Source organism: Fukomys damarensis, unplaced genomic scaffold (genome assembly GCF_012274545.1).
Source record: "Fukomys damarensis isolate Sample0158 unplaced genomic scaffold, DMR_v1.0_HiC HiC_scaffold_17, whole genome shotgun sequence".
NCBI lineage: Eukaryota > Metazoa > Chordata > Mammalia > Rodentia > Bathyergidae > Fukomys > Fukomys damarensis.
The window spans coordinates 4,750,791-4,768,600 of NW_022900929.1; the positions used below are offsets into that span (position 1 = coordinate 4,750,791).

At 54.5% G+C, this 17,810-nt stretch overlaps 1 protein-coding gene across 2 annotated transcripts; it reads left to right on the forward strand.

Annotated features, from left to right (window-relative positions):
• Positions 1-2,134: 2,134 nt before the first annotated feature.
• Ap5z1 (adaptor related protein complex 5 subunit zeta 1) lies at positions 2,135-14,384 on the forward strand. 2 transcript variants are annotated; one of them, XM_010642822.3, is made up of 17 exons: positions 2,135-2,280; positions 4,969-5,103; positions 5,268-5,454; positions 7,121-7,265; positions 7,476-7,585; positions 7,943-8,111; positions 8,580-8,717; positions 9,028-9,065; positions 9,138-9,300; positions 9,900-10,081; positions 10,963-11,105; positions 11,336-11,476; positions 11,938-12,049; positions 12,600-12,697; positions 13,079-13,211; positions 13,282-13,496; positions 13,780-14,384. In XM_010642822.3, exons 1-17 carry the CDS (start codon positions 2,240-2,242, stop codon positions 14,048-14,050), a joined length of 2,421 nt encoding a protein of 806 aa, XP_010641124.1. In that variant the 5' UTR covers positions 2,135-2,239; the 3' UTR covers positions 14,051-14,384. The 2 variants fall into 2 exon arrangements, with proteins under 2 accessions (XP_010641124.1, XP_010641125.1); XM_010642823.3 differs by lacking the exons at positions 2,135-2,280; positions 4,969-5,103 and adding an exon at positions 6,307-6,455 and having other exon boundaries at positions 5,397-5,454.
• Positions 14,385-17,810: the final 3,426 nt, after the last annotated feature.

Genomic DNA, 17,810 nt, shown 5'->3' on the forward strand with positions numbered 1-17,810 from the left:
CATCTTATATGAACATAAGAAACATACTTAAAGGGATGGAGAGAGAGATCAGTTAATCTGGCACACAGTTCTCAACAGTGAGCTGCCCTGAGTTTGTAACAGAGGAATAGGTGCATGTCCCCATAAAAGACAAGAGTGTGTATTACAGTGTGATTCGTAATTTCCAAAATCTGGAGACAAGCCAGATAGTCACAAAAGAACACTCCAGACGTGGTGGCACAATTATGTGATCCTAGCAGTCAGGAGGCTGAGGCACGATACTCACTGTGAGTTTGAGGCCAGCCTGAACTACAAAGTGAGACCCTACCTCCAAAAAACACAAAAATAAAATATACCAATAAATAAACACAGGCTAAATCCTATGTGGTTCCTCTGCATGGAATGCAGATGGAGGATACTGGTTACTTCTGGGGGAGTGGAGATGGTAGGCAGGGACACTGGGCACCTCAAGAGAGTTGGGAATGGTCTGGATGGAAATCAGCCATCACATGTTACGACCACAAAACAGTCCCCTACAAACAGTCAGTTACCTTCCAGTTTACTACTGCTTTGCAGAAATGTAAAAACTTGCCAAGCTCCTTTATGATGTGAGCATTGCACCATGTCTAGGTCCTACCCTAGCAGACAGGATCCCACAGATGGCCATGGTTATCCTCTCCACCTGTTCCCTTCCACAACAGGGGCTCCTCAGGGTGCTGTGGGTCACCCACAGCACTATGGCTGTCCTTGCCAGCTGGCCCCAACTCTTTGGCCTCAGCACCAGGGGCCTCAAGAATCTCCAGGGACATGGCCAGGGCATTTCAAAACCATGTCTGGAATCTGCTCCGGTACTGCCAAGCCCACAGCCCCCCTCTCCTCCCACTCTGGTGTCTTATTGTTCATCCCTTCCTGACCACCTTATCTCAAGAACACCCCCATTCACACTACTTACTTTGCTCTCAGAACTTAAGAGTCTGGCCCAGCCAGGGCTCATGGTTGCTCATTCAATGACTGCAAACTTTTTTAAAAAATAGAAATGTTTTCCATACATAATAATTAATTAATCTTAGATTGATAGACATATCACATCTGAATCATTTTTATTTTCCCTACCCTACCTTGTCTCCCCACCCAAACCTCCACAAACTTCCTTTTCTGCTCCAATACCAATGGAGTTGGATCTCCCCATGCCCAAGAGAAACCTGCTTTTGCCCTTGATTTTTCCCATTTCTCTTCCTGTCCCCAAATCCATTGATCATCAGAGCCTACAAATCCCACCCCAGAATGGTAACTGAATCTGCCTATTTGTCCTCTCCTGCTCAGCATCTTTCTCCTTGGCCCTCCCATCCATTCTCCGCCTTGTGGCCACAGGAGGGGCTGCCCTCAGCACCCTCTGGACACCCTACCCATATTAGGCCCCAGCGCCCTAGGGAGGCTTTCCTTCAGTCCCATCGCTACCCAGTGAAAGCAGCACAGCGTTTGTCATGGATCGTGGCTGCTGGAATGTCTAGTGTCGCACACTCTGCAGGTGGAATCCTATCGCCAGGGTCCAGCACAACCCAGCATCCAACACGTTCAGAATAGAAACGATCCTCTCTAAGCTTGGTGCCTCCCCTGATAAACACAGCGACGGCCTATGATGATGGTGGGGTGAGTCCAACATTTAAAGCAGTTCATATGGCTCATGATATATGCTAATAAAGGAAGCTTTAAAACAGGCTGAGGCAGGAGGACCTCAAGTTCGTGCTCAGCGTGAGCAACCTAGGGACTTAGACACTGTCTCAAAATTTTAAAAGCAGAGGGTGAAGCTTGGGGATACACCTCGGTCAGATGGCCTTAGCGTCAGACCTCAGATCCACCCCAAAAACAACAGTTTAAAAATATACACTAATTGCCTTTAGCCGCCTGAGAAAATGGTCAGGCCATACTCCGCACAGCGGTCACACACTCGTGAAACAGAAACCGGAACGGGGCAAAGGGGACGGGTCCCCTCGGATTCAAGACACCTCCCGCGCCAGGAGCCTCCGCAAATTGTTCCGGCGTGAAGAAGTCCTCTGGAAGCAAGGTTCCGGGAACACCCGGGAGTTTGCCAGGACCAACCACAAACGAGCGCTTCCGGTCCCGCCCCAAAATGCTCCACGCCAAAGACCCTTCGCCGAGACACGCCCCACTCACGTGATGCAGCTCGTGCGGCGATCCTGGAAGCCGACGGGCTCAGTGGCGAACCTGGCTCTGGGTTTGGCGTCTGCGTAGTGGGGAGATGTTCTCGGCGGGCGAGGACAGCCTGCTTCACCAAGCCAGGTGCGCGGCAGGTGCTCTTCCCCTGGCCGGGTGCGGGGATCGACTGACCCGCTCCACGAAACGGGGTGGCACGAGGTGGCTGCTGGCCCGGCGGGTTAGGGTCGAGGGAGGCGACAGCTGAGCAGCGTTGCCGGAGGAGCGACCGGAAGTCCAGAGCAGAGGGAGCTGGCCCAGAGCTCGACCCCGACCTGGGGCTTCGGGGCCTGAGAGGGATGTCACGTAAAGCGACTGCTCCCTGGTCCCAGGCCCCCTCTGGACTCTTCAGTAACTAGTCTGTGGCTCCTTCCAAAGAGGCCGATTAGATGCTACTTGTTTAAGGCGGGAAATGCTGCTGGAACCTCAAGCCTTTGGTAAACAAAGAGCAAATGAACCAGCAAGCCTTGAGAGTTGGACCAGCTGGTGGGAAAGACTAGCGTGGCCGAGGTCTCAAAGGTTGCAGTGAGCAAGGTCCCGGGGCAAACGTCTTTGACCAGGACAAACTTCTGGTCAAAATAACCTCTGAGAATTTCTTAGGGAGTTTTGTTTGTGTTTTTGTTTTGGTACCGGGGATCAAACTCAGGACCTTGCGCTTGGGAGGCAGGAGGCAGACGGCAGAACCACTGAGCTAAATCCCCAGCTCTTAGGGAGCTTTTGGTGGAAGCGCCCCATGCTCGCTCTCCTCTTCCTCCCAGCACAGTGCCCACTGTCTTTATTAGCTGTCGGTACCATATTGATGTGCACGTTAAACGAAAGACATGCATCCCACTCCTAATGCGACCTGCTCAGCCCAGAATGCTGGTAGGAGACCAAAGCCCGCAAAACACCATTCCCAGCTCACATTGTCTTGGATAGGGTTTGGACTGGCAATTAACCTATTAGGATCTAGTTTCCATGGTAGACTTTAAACTGTGATTTCTGGTGGCACGGTAACTGCTGGGGATTTAGCTCACTGGCACCACACCTGCCTTGTAAGTGCAAGGTCCTGAGATTGATCCCTGGAACAGCAAAAAAAAAAAAAGAATAGCAGAAGTAGGTCAGGTTTTGTTTTGTTTTTTGAGACAGGGTCTCACTATGTAGTTGAGACTGACCTGGAACTCACTATGTAGCCCAGGCTGGCTGGTCTCAAACTCACAGTGATCTTCCTGCCTCAGCTTCCTGAGTGCTGGGATTAAAGGCATGAGCCACCACGCCTGGCTTTTTAGGTCAGGTTTGAGAGGGGAAATTTCAGTTTTCTTTTGAATGTTTTTGAGGTGTGGGAAGTGAGGGTGGAGAAGGGAATTGGAAACAGTGACTAGTAATAAATGAAGGTGCTGCGCAGCAAGGTCCCGACCTGCCTTATTCCCGCAGAGGATCCCTAGGAGGGAGCGTCCCAGCTGAGAGAGCCCTGTGAGGGTCAGCAGGAGTGTGGCTTGAGCCAGGCAGGCCAGGGCAGCTGCGGTTGGGATTCCTGGTGTCTGGAGCGCACATGGAAAGGGTTATGCTGGGGCGCAGGGTATGTCCGTACCGGGAGTGAGAATTACGGTTGGCCAAGCCAGTTGGTTGCTTCTTCCTCAGTCTCATTTAGCACTTGGAGTTCAACATCATGACCCCAGTTAAAGAGCTGGCCTTGTCCTCTTTCATGTCCCCTTTCTCACCCTATACCTGTTCTTTTGCCTAAATATGACTGGCCAGCTTGAAGGCCAGGCAGGGATGAGGGCTAGTGGGGAATTCCTGAGGTGCGCCTGACCACCTGCAGGGAGGAGCAGGGTCACAACAGCCACCCAGGACCTCAGCCCCAGACCCTGGGCTCCAGGTCTCCTCTCAGTTCCTAGGTCCTGAGCTCAAGCAGCTTTGGGCCCAGAATGGTTTGAGTATGAGCTTGGACCCATTGGCCATGTGAGGAGGATGCTTTGGAGCCTTCAGCCATGGCCTGAGGAGTTGGGGCCTGTGGAGAGGGACAGTGACCCTTCTCAGAGAGCCCCCAGAGGCGCCTCGTGTTGTAACTCCCATCACTTTGTGCCTTTTAGTGTCTTTTAGCCTGGAATAAAATCCCCAAAACAGGTCTCCGTGGTGAAACTGTCAGTGCCTTTTCTCAGTGCTTACTAGATACTGTTTCAGATTAAACCAAGTATTGGGTAGAATATATCAGGCTTACCATATAACCTGCTATAACATTTGCCCTTTAATATATAAGCTTTATGTATTCTTGCTTTTTGGAAGTAAAATTCTCATTGAAGCCTTTTTTGAAAAGCAAGTTGGATAAATTTTTCTTTTGAGTGATACTCCTTTTTTATTTGTTTTCTAATGTTTTGAGACAGGGTCTCACTAGGTAGTTCAGGATCTCACTAGGTAGTTCAGGATGGCTTTGAACTCACTATGTAGCACAGGCTGGTCTCAAACTCCCAGCATTCCTCCTGCCTCAGCCTTCTGAGTGCTGGGATTACAGGTGTGCACCACCATGCCGTGCCTGAGTGAGACTACTAAAAAGTTTTAGTTCTGCTAGAAAAACAGAACTGGAATGGGTGCATCTCCACAAGGATTGTAGTGAAGTAGGAGTGATAGGTTTCAGTCCCGGTGCTCCTTGAACTGACCTCAAGGTGTCCTTGGCTGGGGTAACAGTGGCCCTATACACCCCACACTCTGCTAGGTTAGTCGTTCCCCCTGCCCGCCGGAAGTAGCTAGGTCCCTGGTCAGATGCTGGCTAGCTGCTGACACCCTTTTCTTGCTCAGGGAGATTCAGGATGAGGAGCTGCAGAGGTTCTGCTCTCGAGTCAGCAAGCTGCTGCAGGAGGACCTGGGACCAGCCACCGTGGATGCCCTGCAAAGACTCTTCCTCATCGTCTCAGCCACCAAGTACACCCGCAGGTGAGTGCAGGGCCAGTCCTGGGCAGAGGCATCTGAGCCTCTGTTTACTTAAACTCATACCCAGGGTCCTCACAGGGAAATGTTCTGTCCCTCTGCCCCATGAGCCCAGGCTGGCCTCCCTGACACAGTCATGACCTGTGGCCCACCTGGGTCTCACCTTCCAGGCTGGAGAAGACGTGTGTGGACCTGCTGCAAGCCACTCTGTCCTTGCCCACATGCTCTGAGCAGGTCCAAGTCCTCTGTGCTGCTATCCTGAGAGAGATGTCACCCTCCAACAGCCTGACCCTGTCCTGTGATCACATCCAGAGCCCCCGTCAGCTGAGCCTGGTAGCGTCTGTGCTCTTGGCCCAGGTAACACAGTTGTATGGGCCCCCAGTGCTCAGCTGATTCTAGAACAGCCTGCACCTGCCTGCTCCCTCCCCACCTCCTTGGACTCTGCTGAAGGCTGGGGCAGGCTGTGGGGTTTGGGCTGCGACATTCATAGACATACTCAGTGGTGGTGCTGGTGAGGCTAAGGGGGCAGTGGCCATGGTCTGCTTTCTAGCGGTCCCAGACAACTGCCATGCTGCTTTGACAGGGACCAGACAAGGATTTCGTTGAGAGGAGATGCCCTCAGCAGCGAGCTCGGGCCTGCTCTGAAGGGCCTGTCCACACCACGCCTGACCCCTCAGCAGGCATAGCCAGAAGGACCAGAGCAGCCTTGCCGTTTTGTGACCACAAGGCTGCCCACAGTACTGCCCAGTAGCCTCAGGTCCTTCCATGGCCGCCTTCATAGCTGTGATGGCAGAGGGCGGTGTAGGGGACACCCACTCTGTCCCTCTGCTGTCCTCGCTTTGTCATTTGGGAACATGTGCAGGCCTAGCACTCTTTAGTCTGCTTCACTGCCTTTGCCTCAGACAGTACACCTTCCAGCAGCTGCTTATGGAAGAGACCAGGCCTGTTTGCTGTAGTCCCCAGTCTGGACCAAGCTGATGGCCTCAGGTGGGGTCTCCTGTCCCTCTGTCCTCACCAGAGGAGCTTGGTCACTTCAAAGCTGGGAAGTTTCACCATTCCTACCGCAGGCAGCTTCTGCAGACCGTACCCTGAGCACCACAGCAGCATGTGGGCCGGACGGCCTGTGTAGGAGCAGCTTCTTTGCTGCCTTGCTCCTGGGGCTCTTGGCAGAGCACACGATGGAGGTGGAGTCTCGGTTCCACCCTGCAGTGCTCTGAGTAGCCGCAGCTACTTTGGACTTAGTGTCAGGATGAGCGTCAGATGGCTCACGTTGGGGGCTCCGTGCTGCTGTGACCCTCACTACTGCTGTGCTGTCCATGCTGGACCCCTGCGCCTCTGCGGACCACATGGCCGAGTCCGTAAGTGACCTAGCAGTGCTGTGGCCGCTGTCTCACTGCTGGTGCCAAATGACCCAGCCTTCTCTTTCACTTCCTGCTCTAGCCTGGAATCAGCCCCTTTCCCTCAGGGAATTCATTTTCCTGAGTGGAAAGCAACATTCAGAACCCACAGCCAGATTAACATTGTGGCTCTCGGGGCTGCTGTGTATGGCTCCCTCGTGCTGCTGGGGGCCGTAAACACACGTGGGTTTGACCTCTTCCCCGTCACTAATGTTCCCTTTCACCTGCTCGCTTTAAGAATGCAGCCAGTGATGTGAAGGTTCGGTGCAGGGAGCCAAGAGGCTCTGCCCCTGCACTGACTGCAGGGCATTGCACGGTCGCAGTTAGACCCTCTGTGCCAACGTGCCTGCCATGAGCACGTGTGTGTGACCGCTCTCGTGAACAGGTGCCCTGGAAGAAGAGGGACAGTCAGACAGAGCAGAGCTCGCTCACAGGCCTGGTCATTGCCAAGGGTGCTAAAGGGTGCTGAACCTTCAGTCCTGAAGCCCACAGGGCGTCTTCCTGTAAGGGGAGCGCCAGGGACCAGTGTTCCTCGGGGAGTTTTCTGCAGACTTGCAAGGCAGGGGCCTCGCTCTGGTGCTTGAGCTAGTCAGTGCCTTGGCATTTACCTCGTGTTCGCTCTGCAGGGCGACAGAAGAGAGGAGGTCAGAAGCGTGGGCCGGCACGTCTTCACCGTCCTGGAGAGCCGGCAACCCGAGGGGCCCAGTCTCAGGCCCCTCCTGCCCGTCCTGTCCAAGGTCATGGGCCTGGCCCCGGAGACCCTCCAGGAAGGTACCAGGGCCCTTCCCAGTGTGGGGTCGCCTTCCCAGCTCCTTCCTGCCGATGTTCCCTGGGAGGGGCAGGTGGTCTGGTCAGGTTGTGTCCAGGGAACACCTTGGGTGTGGGGTTCTTCAGGACTCGGCTTGCTTTGCGGGGCTTGGGAGTCTGTGGGGTCTAACTGCTCCCCTCAATGGGACCCCCCGCCTCCGCTCGTCCCCACAGACCAGACCACCCTGCTCAACAAGAGGCTAGTAGACTGGCTGCGCTATGCCCGTATCCAGCAGGGCATCCCGCACTCGGGGGGCTTCTTCTCCACACCCAGGGCGAGGCAGGTGAGTCAGGCTACTTCCAGACCTCCTTCCCCTGGGTAGCCCTGTGCCAGCCTCACCCAGTGGGTTCGCATTGACCCCTCCCAGCCTTCCATCTGGTGCCAGCAAGGTCCCTCATTGCTGTGTGGCCCTGCGGTTGTCTGTGGTTGACATTCATGGCCTGCAGGGAAGCAAGACATGCATCTGATGTGTTGTGTCTCCTTGTCCTGGGGTGGCCCCAGCCTCCTGGATCCAGGAGGGACTGGACAAGGCGGGAGGAGCAGGTCTCTGGGCTCCCACCCCTCGGTCACACTGGAGCGGGGTCCCCCTACCCTGCCGAGGAGCTGGTGAGCCTGCAGCCCCGCCTCCCTCCTCCTGCAGCCAGGCCCCATCACCGAGGTGGACGGAGCAGTGGCCTCGGACTTCTTCACGGTGCTGTCCACAGGCCAGCACTTCACAGAGGACCAGTGGCTGAACATGCAGGCCTTCTCCATGCTGCAGGCATGGCTGCTGCTCAGTGGCCCTGAGGGCCCAGGCATCCCAGACACAGGTGCGACGGGTCAGAGGGTGGGAAGCAGGTGTCCCCAGGATAGAGTGCTGGTCCCTGTGGGGTGGCACAAGGGGATGGTGACCTGGGGAGGCTGATGCTCAGCCCTGCATCTCTGGCCACCTGGGCTGAGCCTCAGTCCGAGGCTGAAGCCTCTTTAGACGGGTCATACTGGTGACCCTCTGTGGCAGACACAGAGGGGCATTTGTGCAAGATGTATATGTGTGGTGTTCAGACAGCCTCACCAAGTGCCTTCTCAGCTGCAAACTTGATTTATAGAAAAAGCCACTGGCAACCCAGGCCCCATGGACTTCTGGGGGATTAGGACTTTGGTTCCCAGTGCAGTGAAAGCTGCCAAGCGCGGTGGGCAGGCCCCAGGACCTGTGCTGTCTGGGAACCTGGCTGCAGCATGTCCAGTTCCCCTGGGACTGGCTAAGGGTGGCTACCTGCTGAGCCCCTCTTCTCCTGCAGAGGACAAGTCTGAGCTGGAGGGCTCCACCCTCTCCGTGCTCTCTGCTGCCTCTGCTGGCCGCCAGCTGCTCCCTCAGGAGCGTCTAAGGGAAGTGGCCTTTGAGTACTGCAAGCGCCTCATTGAGCAGAGTAACCGGCGTAAGTGCCCATGCTGGCATCCATGTATTGTGTCCCAGATCTGTCCCACAAGGTGGGGACCTGGGCAGCGGACCTTGTTTAGCTCCCACTCTGAGGTAGACAGAGTTCCCAGTAGCTAGTTTAGGATGGGGCCTTCGTGTTTCTCAGGATGACCCCGGCAGCAGGCCCTGCCTGTACCCTTCCCACATCTCCTGGGCCCGGCCCCATCCCATGTCCTCTCCACCTGGCCTCTCCCTGTCCCTACCTCCAGCTTCCAGAACAGGCCACCTTCTCATGGGGCTGTTCAGGAGCTGACTTCTTCCTACTCCAGGAGCCCTGAGGAAGGGGGACTCTGACCTCCAGAAAGCGGTAAGTGGCCCGGGGCAGGGTGGCAGGGACAGGGGAGCACTGAGCACCCTGATGCCGGCCCCCTCCCCACAGTGCCTGGTGGAAGCCGTGCGGGTGCTGGATGTGCTGTGCCGGCAGGACCCCTCCTTCCTGTACCGCAGCCTCTCCTGCCTCAAGGCTCTGCGCGGGCAGCTAGGCCAGGACCCGGGCAGTGAGCGGGCACTGCTGCCACTTGCCCAGTTCTTCCTCAACCACGGTGAGCCTGGCGCAGGGGGCAGGTCCAGTCATCAGGAAACCAAGGGGCACCCCCCACTGCAGTTAAGGGTCATTTCCAGTGCTGTAGTATGTTACCTTCACACTTCCATCAAACAGCAAAACAAAGCATGGTCAACTTGATGTCAGAGTGAGAACGCTCCTCGCTGTGCCTTTCGCCAATGAAACCCAAACATAGAGAAACAAACAGCTTCCTTAGCATGTCTCTCAGGTTCATGCTTGGAGGGAACTGTGGCTAAGTCCAGCTCTACTAGATTTTCCTGTCTGGGGCATTTCTAAAGGTGTCCTAGAGGCAGATGGCCATGAAGACCTGACCAGAACACCAGGGGGCTTGACCAGCAACAGAGATGTATTATCATGCTGCATTGGCATGGTGGTGCATGCGTATAATCTCAACAAACTGGGAGGCTGAAGCAGGAGGATCTTAAGTTCAGGACCAGCCTGGGCAACTTAGTGACTTAGGAAGACCCTGTCTCAAAAAATAAAAAAGCTGGGATGTAGTTCAGTGCAGAGACCAGGGTTCAGTCTGTAGTACTGAAAAAAAAGGGGGTTTCCAGCCTGCAGCTCTGACCTGCCTTTCAGGGGCGGCAGCTGCCGTGGACTCAGAAGCCATCTACCAGGACCTCTTCACCAGGCTCCCATCTGAGCTCTTCTACAGACCTGTGCTGGCCTTCGAGGTCGTCCGGTTCTGCCGGGACAACTTTCCCCTGTTCGACCTTCACCTCCTTGGCCTTCTGAAGCTGAGCTTTCCTAACCTCTTTAAGGTGCGCATGGTTGCCCTCTGGGGCTGGGGTGGGCGGGATGCAGGGAGCCGGGCCATGAGTGGGGCACCGAAGGCGCTCCACCCGACCCAGAGCGCCACCTAGCGAAGGTTGTGTAGGGCGGCTGTCAGGGAAGGCCTGCCCGCCAAGTTCAGCCCTCCGTGCCGTCTGTCCTGTTTGTCCACGTATGACTCGTAAACCCACTTGGAGTTATACAGAGGGTGATCCATGTACACGATGAATGTTGAAATTTAGAAAAAAGTTATTAAAGACACATTGCCGTGTATCCCCCTCCAAGCTTCCTCTCACTTCAGAGACACATTCCGTGGCTCTTGCCCCTGGAAGCAGTTCTGAAAGTCCTCTTTTCTGAGTGTCTTTGTGATGGGTGGTCAAATACGCGGTGAAAGCCGCTGCCAAGTGCCCCTCCAGAGGAAAGGCAGGTTCGTACAAACATCACGGTGCGTCCTCAGCCACCTTGGTCACGAGACCTGGCTGGTGCAGATGTTTGGCCCTTCCCTGAAGTCACAATGACTGTGAAAGGTTCATGTTGAAAAGTCAGGATCAAGGCAGCCTCAACAGTGCGACTTCAGACACAAAAGAGGATTCCCAGAGTGCTTCTGAAAGTGGCAAGCATGATGGGATCAGTGTGTCTGAAGTGGGGAGAAGATTTTAAGAGGGATTAATAGCAATGCTTCTTTATTATAATTTTTAAAAATGTATTTGACATTCACCTTATTTTTGATCATGTGTCCTAGTCCTTTTCCTAAAGAAAAAATAAGAAATTACTGGTTGGGTAGCACCGGGTTGCCAAAGTTTTGTGCAAATAAAACAGTGGAGAAGCAGTGGAAGTGGTCGGGCTCTGAGCTGCCACACTGTTGCCACAGCTCCTGGCGTGGAACAGCCCACCCCTCACGGCTGAGTTTGTGGCTCTCTTCCCTGCCCTGGTGGACGCTGGCACAGCCGTGGAAATGCTGCACTCCCTGCTGGATCTGCCCTGCCTGACGGCCGCCCTGGACCTACACCTCAGGTGGGCTGCTGCCGCTGTGTGTGTGGCCCGCAGAGCTGCCCGAGGCAGAGCCCACATCTGAGCCATCCACCACTCCCGGGACAGCTGTGCCCTGCGCCTGTCTACAACCCTGCCAGAGGTCCTCCCTAGCTGAGAACTGACATCACAGTGACAACCCCGAGCAGTGGGTGCCTCTGGGCCATATGTCAGAAGCTGCATCCCAGTGGGCTCTGGACCTCTGTTCCCCCCAGGTCATCACAGATGCCATCTGAAAGGCCGCTCTGGGACACCTCCCTCAGGACCCCTGGCTTCCTGGAGGCCTTCCGGGACCCGCAGTTCCAGCCACTCTTCCAGCACCTGCTGCGCACCAAGGCCAGCGGCTCCACAGAGAGGTCAAGGCCCTGGGGCTAGCAACACAGGGGTGACTGAGCCAGGCCACCATCACCAGTGTGGAACTTGCTGAGGTCTGGGTGCTCAGGACTGTCCCAGTCCAGTCCCGGGAGGAACTTTGGTCCTGTTACTGGTCTGCAGGGTGAAGAGCGTGTGTGCAGTGCTGGCACCCGCCCTGCAGACCTCAGAGCCTGCACAGAACTTTGCAGAGGGAGAAATGAGGACACCCAGGAAGTTGGAGGGTGGGAGTAGCATGTGGCCCCGCTCTCAGTGTGCAGCTCACACCCACCTGTCCCCTGGGCTCCACTGAGCCCCTTACAAGCATGTGGTCCCCAGTGCAAGTGAGCAGTGCTGGTAAGGGAGACCTCTAATAGCCATGGTGTCCATCCCCTCCTCTCCTGGTGGCTGCGAGATCACAGGTGGAGTGAGCAGGAGGACACTCAGTGACTGTCTGTGTTCCTAGGCTAGTGCCACTCTACCAGCTGCTGCAGCCCATGACCAGCTGTGCCCGGGTGGCCCAGTGCGCCCAGGCGGTGCCGACCCTGCTCCAGGCCTTCTTCTCCTCTGTAACCCAGGTGAGCGGAGGGTCTCACGCAGCCAAGGGGTCTGGCCCAGAGCTTGGCCCATGGCACTGCCCTTAACCTCTGTAAAAGGCCAGTCTTGCCGCACACTCTGGCTGCCTGAGGATCAGGGAGATGAGGAAAGGCCTCACACCACAGCCTCATCCCCAGGACAGGGGACACAAGCTCACAGCACGGGAGTGGGTCCCTGGCACTCCATGTTCCTGTGGCCCTGTGGTTCCTGCCTGGCTGCACTGGGGAACTTCCCACGCCCCCATGAGGCCACAGGCCACAACCAGGGAGGTGGGCTGAGCCTCAGTGGAGCCACAGCCATCTTTGGCCCAGCCATACTGTGCCCTGGCTTACGGAGCCACAAAGGGGGCGCTACAGAAGAGACATGGGACTTCCTTTCTCCTGAGCTCCAGAGGGAGTGCCTGAGGAGCTGGATGACTTTTCTATCCTCAGCCACTCGCTTACCCCATGGTGGCCTCATCTCCCTGAGGGCTGCAGAAAGTGACTTTTGTGGCTAGGTGGACTGAGTCTTTTTCTTGCCCTTGACCACCAGGTTGCCAGCGGGAGCCTGACCAACCAGCTGGCACTGCTGGTCCTGGAGAGAAGCAGTGCCCTTTACCAGGTCCCACAGTACCAGGCCCATGTGCACAGGTGGGTCCTTGCCACCTGCAGCCCAATGCAGGCAGGTACCCTCAGCATCGCCCCCTCCCACCCCCACGCCAGTCATCCTGGCCCCAGGCCCCAACCCTCTCCTCAGTGCAAAATGTCCTCTCGTCTTTGCCTGCCTGAAACCTGCCCTCCAGGCTAGCTCAGGCCCCTTTCCATATGCTCCTGACCTCTCTGTCCTAAAGGCCAGAGCCACACAGGCTTGTCCTCTCCCTGTTCCCAACCTAGGACTGAGGACAACACAGCTCAGCCTTGTCCCCAGTGAGGTAGCAGCCTCCTCAGGCTGGGGGCCATTGAGATGAGCATCAGTCTGTACCCCGCTTCGGCTCTCAGACTCTCAGAGCATGCATGGTGCCCTCTCGGCAGGGTGCTGAGCTCCCAGTTCCTGGCCCTTTGCAAGCAGAAGCCATCTCTGGTGCTGGAGCTGGCACGGGAGCTCTTGGAGCTTGTGGGCAGCGTGAGCAGCATCCAGAGCAGGGCGGGCATGTTCACCTGTGTGGTAAGTGGCACCAGCCCCTCCTGCCTCCCACGGAGCAGGACCTGAGCACACTGATCCCCTCCTGACTTAGGTGTGGGCCATCGGCGAGTACCTGTCAGTGACCTATGACCGGCGATGCACCGTGGAGCTGATCAACAAGTTCTTTGAGGCCCTGGAGGCCCTGCTCTTTGAAGTCACCCAGTCCCGTCCCTCAGCCGACCTGCCCCGGTGCCCACCCCAGGTTGTCACAGTACTCATGACCACGCTGACCAAGCTGGCCTCGCGGAGCCAGGATCTCATCCCCAGGTACCCAGGCAGGGAGCAGGGAGAGGGAGCCCCGCTTTCCATGGGGAAGCTTCTGAGGTCTTCCCTTTGCCTATATCGTGACGTGGCCTCAGCAGCACAAGGGTCGTGGCCAGACACAGCAGAATGGGCGCCAAGAGCTGGGCTCACCAGTGGGCGGTGGGTACCAAGCTGAAGCTAGGCCTAGCCAGTTGCTTTGAGGGTCTGCACCTTATCACAGATGCCTTTCTGTATGAGGGGTATTGTGAGCTGATGGGCTGGGATTCCCCCATCTCCCCATCCCCAGGGTCTCTCTGTTCCTGTCAAAGATGAGGACCCTGGGCCAGAATGCAGCCACCAGCTCTGTGTACAGTGAGGAGGACGCGGAAGCCATCCGCACACGTGCCACAGAGCTGCGGAGCCTGCTCAGGATGCCCAGCGTGGCCCAGTTTGTGCTCTCACCAAGTGCAGAGGTGTGCCGACCCCGCTATCACCGTGACACCAACACAGCCCTGCCTCTGGCCCTGCGCACGGTCAGCCGGCTGGTGGAGAGAGAGGCCAGCCTCCTGCCAGGGTGAAAGGGCCGTGACCCAGTGGACATCGACAGGTTGACTGCAGCCCTCAGTGAAGGGCTGGGCCTGCAAGCCTGGTGTTAGGTCCCAGCCAGCGGCTTTGATGATAAGAGAGCAGTGGAAGGGAGAGTGGACCTGGCCCGCAGCGATGCCTCAGCCTGGCCTCTTTCCAGCTTTCTGGGCTTTGTCTTTTAACCCTGTCCCCACAGCCGAGCTGCACTGTGGAGCAGCTGTGGGCGGTCTTGGCCTTTTCTCAGGCTCGGTGGAAGCTGATCAATGTCCTGCTGTTCCCTGTTCTGGGGCAAGGAGAGATGCAGCAAAAATAAACCTTCAGAATGCTTGTGTGATGTCAAGTCTCCCCTCTTCGCCTGCATCGTGGGGAGAGCCAGGGAGCCCAGCACATGGCAGAGCCAGGCAGGGCAGGCAAGGCATGGTTTGTCCTTCCCACACCACGAATAGGGGCCAGAATGCAGCCCCAGCCCATTCTTTGAGACGGGGTCTTGACAAATCACTAAGTTGCCCACACGGGGCTGGAACTTTGGTTCCTCCTGCGTCAGCTTCCAAGAGTGCTGGTGTTACAGGCGTGCTGTTGTTTATAGTGAGACAGTTCTCAGCTAATGGCCCAGGTTGAGGTCTCAGTCCTCCTGCCCCAACCTCCAGAACATCTGGGATGCCAGCATCCCTGATGCAGAAATAACCCATCCATTGGGTGGGGAAGAGAGGCAGAGGGAGTCTCCCGGGTAACGACTTCTGCCCAGTGGTGTGGAGGTGGGGAGAGCCCAGCCAGGCCTTGGCAGTGTAAACTGCAGGTGCTGACTGACTGTTCAGCACGGATGTTGCCACGCCAAGCAACATTTCTCTCCAGCTACTTGTGCAGTCTTTGCCGACCCTGCCCAGGCAACCCTCAGTGTCTGGACAACTCGGCCACTAGATGGCGCCATCGCCCGCGAGCCTCTGTCGTGCCCCGCCCCTGTGGCGCTACACCCCAGTGAAGGTCAGGTAAGGCTGCTGGTAGAGTCTACAGTGAGGCTGTCGTTCTGCCCCCTGCCCCCACCCCGTGCTCGTGGTCTCCGGGAGTCCGGATCCCGATTGCCCGTGCCTGCGTCCCGGCCAGGTGCACGCTCCAGGAAAGCTAACCTGTCCCTGACCGGTCTGCGAAGTCCTGACCCAGCTCACTACCCCAGCGGGGCTTCTTGGTCGAGCGTGTCTTGTCTTGTGTGCATGCAGAGTTGGGTGACCTAGCGTGCAGAGCATGCGGACTTAACAACAGCACATCCCTGTAGACACACGTGCACACGGGGTCTGGAGGCGTGCTGTCAGAGCTGGGGCGGGGATGCCCACAAGTCCCCAGATGCTTCCTGGCCTCACCTGCCTCGAGGCGAGACCACCTGGGCCTCTGGCTTGCGGGTGTGGGCGGGGGTACACGCACTGCTGACTGTTCATTCTTTCAGTACCAGTGTCAGGTCGTTCATGCGAGTGCTGGACACTGAAATGAAAGTGGTGTCTGTTCAAATGTGAGAGCTTCAGCTCACAGTCCAAAGCCTCTACACCTGGCCCCTAGGGCCGGCTCCCTGCTCTGGGAAGCCGCGACTTCTATTTTAAGCAGGTACTTTTCGCTGTTTCAGCAAGAACACATCAAGTGAACCTGTGCGGGGGTGGACAGTCTGGTGCTACCCACCATTGATTTTCTACCATCAGCGCAAATCTCAAGGATAAGCACATCAGTGTCGTATTTGGAATCCATCTGTTTGGCCAGTATCTACTAGGAAATGAATGCCATTGAGAAAAATCTGAGTTCTTAAAGTGAAAACTTGGAATGTTGAAGATTGGGTATCTGGTTTGTTAGATTTCCCTATCAAAAAGAGACATTAGTGATTTTTAATGCTGGGATTAAAAAAAATACTCTGAAATAATGTTCTTACTTCATGTCTCAATTTTTCCATGTTTTTATTTATGGTTTTAATTCTGGCTAAATCATTGAGGCCTGTTTTCTTTTTTTACCAATTCACTAATCCTCTCTCCTTCTGAACCTAACTGCCAAATTAACACTTCACTGATTCCTAAAATTTCAGTGATGGGACTGTAGTGAAGGGACAGCTTATATACTAACCACGGAACTGTTAAATTTAACGTGGCAGATTATATGGTGTGTGACTTGTGTGCCAATAAAACTGCTGCCAGATTTCAATAAGCATAGTTTTCATTTCTAGAGGTTCCGGTTTCGTCGTACTCCTGCATGAAACTGAATTCATCATGACCCTCAATGAATGGCCTGCTCTGTTTCTGTTGTTTTGGTTCGTGTTTGTTTTTTGTTTTCTAATGCTGAATAGAATTTTCATCTTCCTGGTGAACTGAGCTTTTAATTACTTTGTACATCTGATGTATCTTCGTCCATCCTTTTACCTTTTATAGATTCTTACATTTTACTTTTATCTCATATTATGTAGAATTTTATCTAGTTTGGCAATTCATCTTTTAACATTAGAGTCCATTTACATATGGTATGATTCAATTTTAGATAAATGTCCGCTATCTTATTTAGTGCTACTTTTCTATTTATTTTTTTGATATTTTTTTCCTTCAGTACTGGGGATCACACCAAGGGCCTTGCACTTGCAAGACATGCCCAGCACCACTGAGCTAAATCCTGGCCCTCTACTTGTGTTTTTTGAGGGGTTTTCTCCCTTTCAGCTTTGGGTTTTTGTTTTTCTTACTGTATCATGTTTCCCCTTAGTTTGAAAATTGAAGTCTTCCTAAAAGTCTTTCAGCGGCTACACTTGAGATGTCAGCACCCATTTACAAAGAAAGTCTAAGCTAATCAGTATCATTAGTGTCCCCTAAGACGATGGAAGAACCTCACATTTTCCCTTCCATCACAACCCCTTCTGGTTCACATGCAATTAGTGACCTGAACTGCCATGCTTCCTTTCCACTTAGATCCTCCCGTCAGAGCTACTGTTGCTTTACGAGTGGTTTAGTATTTCCTTACATCCCTTTGCTTACCACTGCTCCTGCAACTCAGACCTTCTATCAGACATACTTTTCCCCCTTAAAGTACAAGTTTTGCACATCTCTTTGGTCTCTGAGTAGCAAATTCTCTCTTCTGCTTGTCTGAAAAATATTTTAAACTTCTCCTTATTCTTCAAAGGCTGGACTGATTTTTCCTGGCCCTCTGAAGAGACCATCCTGCTCACCAGCCCCACCTCTGCTCCGAAGGCTGGCGTCCTGCCGAGAGGTCTCTTCCGGAGCGCTGTCCTGCTCTTTGTAGCTGTCCAATCGATCGCCTCTGTCTCTGGGTTCTGTAGTCACCATAATGCCCTTAAGTGTGTATTCATTTGACTGATTCTGGCATTCACTGATCATCCTGAACTTGAGGATTTGGGCCACTTATCAATCCTGGAAATCTTAGCCATTATCTTTTTAAATACTGCTCCTCCCCTTTTTTCTGTCTCCTTTCAGAACCCTAACTAATGTAAGTTGCACCTTCTTGTTCTGTATCTCTCAACTTTTATTTTCAAGTTTTCTGGGAAACTTTCCATACTGCATCATAAAGAATTTCAACATCCTCTTCTAGTTCATTAATCTTTTCATCCATCCAAATTAATCTTTATCTGATCATTTGGATTGAACCCAGGACCTACACTAAGCTACACCCATAGCCCCTTTTGTTTTTAGAGACAAGAGTCTTTCTTAGTTGCCCAGGCTGGCCTTGAACTTGCAATCCTCCTGCCTCAGCCTCTTAAGTAGTCTTTCATCTAGAAAAGCA